At 44.2% G+C, this 2,814-nt stretch overlaps 1 protein-coding gene across 1 annotated transcript; it reads left to right on the top strand.

Annotated features, from left to right (window-relative positions):
• Window positions 1-641: 641 nt before the first annotated feature.
• Window positions 642-2,471, top strand: LOC115114226 (transcription factor JunD-like). The gene has a single exon (XM_029642306.1). It carries the CDS (start codon window positions 953-955, stop codon window positions 1,856-1,858), a length of 906 nt encoding a protein of 301 aa, XP_029498166.1. The 5' UTR covers window positions 642-952; the 3' UTR covers window positions 1,859-2,471.
• Window positions 2,472-2,814: the final 343 nt, after the last annotated feature.

The raw sequence follows: 2,814 nt of genomic DNA, 5'->3' as shown, positions 1-2,814 counted from the left end.
CAAGTTTATGCAGTTGCTCTTCACCAACTTCATCCTGCAGCAATCGCCTGCATTGTTGGAGGTTCATTTGTCAACCAATCATTAGGGTTTTTGTTTGACCCACGCGAACGTGACCAAAGACGTGACTGAAACAGGAACCAACTTTACTGTAATTCAAATGAACGTGATATTTGAGGAACTCTCAACAATTGGTTTACAATGCACACATATTTTTTTCAGCTTGTGAGTGTATGATATGGGGGTTGTTTATTTCGGCATTATAAACAACGTGTCGCACTAAACATAGATTTTGGAAAACCACGTGTCCGATTTTCAGCTGTCACAGATGCACCTCCCCCAACTTCACTCGTCGACTTCAATCTACAGTCGGTTGCTTTCGCTTTACCACTCAAAACGACGCCATTGTCTAAATTCAAATTGGGTGAGCTGAATATACCTTATTTGCGCCTTCCTAGTTTCCAATAATGCCCCGCCCAGTCTCTTTTGGCGACCCCGAGTATTCTATTTTATGACATCAAACCACAATGCACTGCACTGTTTGCAGTTTACCTAAAGTCTCCATGGTAATAATGACTGGTTCAGCCCATTATTTAAATCCGACCGGAAGCATACGTCATTTTGGGCCAATCTTAGCGCGCTGAAGTGACATAATGGAATTTTTAGGGTTAGGAAGCAAGCAAGCAGAGGGTTGGGTGTGTGCATAGCAGTCGTTCCATTGGGAAAAAGCGCTGGACGCGGGCGAGAAGAGAAGGAAAAGCTAAGCCACTACTATTGTTTTAGCCTCAGGCATAAAAGGTAGGCTATAGGGGGACAGTCGATTAACTCGATCAGAGTTTGAAGAGAGGAAAAATACAGGAAATTAACCTGAACTGTGTTTTATTGCCTGAGTTTAACTGTTGAATCGTCTTAGTTTATGCGTGAAGCTCAACAGACCCTCATGTGAAGGGTTATAATGGAAATAACCCTCTACCCTGGTAGTGTGCTGAATACTCGAGGGATCGCAAGCCTCTATTCCTACAACAGCATGATGAAAAAAGACATGAGTCTAAACCTGGACGACCAAAGCTCCAATCTGAAACCGAATCTCCGGGACGCAGACGGAATTCTGAACTCTTCGGACTTGGGACTCTTGAAATTGGCCACCCCGGACCTAGAACGGTTGATTATCCAATCGAATGGAATGGTTACGACGACCCCAACCTCTCAGTTCCTCTACCCGAAGTCAGCCAGCGACGAACAAGAATTCGCGGAAGGTTTCGTGAAGGCGCTGGAGGATCTTCACAAGCAGAACCAACTGAGCGAGGGGACGTGCGCACCACCGGACAGACTGGACCTAATCGGCTCCAACGCAGCCCCGGTCGGCTTGCCGTCAGATCTGCCAGTGTACACGACTTTGAACGGCTATGGAAATAGCCCATTGGGCACCACAGTGAATTATTCCACGGATACCATTCCATTCCCACCACCACCTTCTAATCTGATGAGCGCCCATCAACAGGCGGCTGCGGCAGCGCTGTCACGACTCCAGGCGTTCAAGGACGAGCCGCAGACGGTCCCCGACATGCAGTGCTTTGTAGACAGCCCGCCGTTGTCTCCCATTGACATGGACAACCAGGAGCGCATCAAAGCAGAGAGGAAAAAGCTGCGCAACAGAATAGCGGCGTCCAAGTGCCGCAAAAGAAAGCTGGAGAGAATATCGCGTCTTGAAGACAAGGTCAAAAACTTGAAGACTCAGAACACTGAACTGGCCTCCACAGCCAGTGTGCTCAGAGAGCAGGTGGCCCAGTTGAAACAAAAGGTTATGAACCATGTCAGTAATGGATGTCAGCTTATGCCAAAGCCAGTACAAGTTTACTAGAGGATTGTTTAGGCCTTTGAGGCAACCTACATTATAGGGTTAGTTATCCTCTGAGGATATTGACTAACTGAAACACAGTAGGCTATTTGCCTTTTCTCATATAATAGAATACAAATTCACACCTGAAAATCCATTAGAACTGGAACACTATGGGTCTCTTAAAAATGTTGGCTATAAGCCCGTTTTGTAGCAAACAGACCATTGTTGCTGCCCTCTGTCGGGCAACATGCATATCAGCTCTCCAATGGACAAATTCAATACATAGCCTACCTACAAGGATAGCATTATCTGCATGTAAACTGGACAATCTCAATGAGTGCAACTAAACACCAGGATGTCATTGAGTGCCTGTCATCCACTGTGTAATATATGCCTTACTTGTTTACAAGCACTTACCAATGACAAATTTATATTTTATTTACCAAAACGTCTTATTTTGCAAATATGAATTGTGCATGTCTTGTAAACTCGTGTACAGTAATTCTGTTCATTCTGTTGTGCAGTTCTGTGTTGTCACCATGAATGTAGCCTTCATTGTTGTTGGCCCCATGTAGCCATTTTTAATGGGATTTTATCTCTCAAAGATGTTTATTAAATTCACTGAATTATTTAATCTGTCAAGTCTTATTGTGGGCTGACTGCCCTATCACACACTGTGCCAGCTATTATTAGGGCCTCTCTCAGACATTAGTATAGGTGCATATGCCCCCCCCCCCTTATTATTTTGTTGTATTACATTAGTACAATACAGGTCACCAGAATAGAAAGGGGAAAAAAATAATGCTTGAACTGAACTAACTTCATCCCTAAATGCATTTGATGTACTGGGAGTTCTACACTTATGCCACCTAGTGGCTCGATGAGGGTGATACAATTATCAGTTTGGACTTAAGGGACATCGAAAGTGTGGAGTTGCCTCAGATTCAAATAAATGTTAACTAAGTTTATACAAATAC

Source organism: Oncorhynchus nerka, linkage group LG9b (assembly GCF_034236695.1).
Source record: "Oncorhynchus nerka isolate Pitt River linkage group LG9b, Oner_Uvic_2.0, whole genome shotgun sequence".
In the NCBI taxonomy this organism is placed as follows: Eukaryota; Metazoa; Chordata; class Actinopteri; order Salmoniformes; family Salmonidae; genus Oncorhynchus; species Oncorhynchus nerka.
This window is presented reverse-complemented; position numbering and strand designations above follow the sequence as displayed.

Bases quoted from the DNA above. Each gene is read 5' to 3' on its own strand.
- LOC115114226 (XM_029642306.1), top strand. From the start codon at position 953: ATGGAAATAACCCTCTACCCTGGTAGTGTGCTGAATACTCGAGGGATC.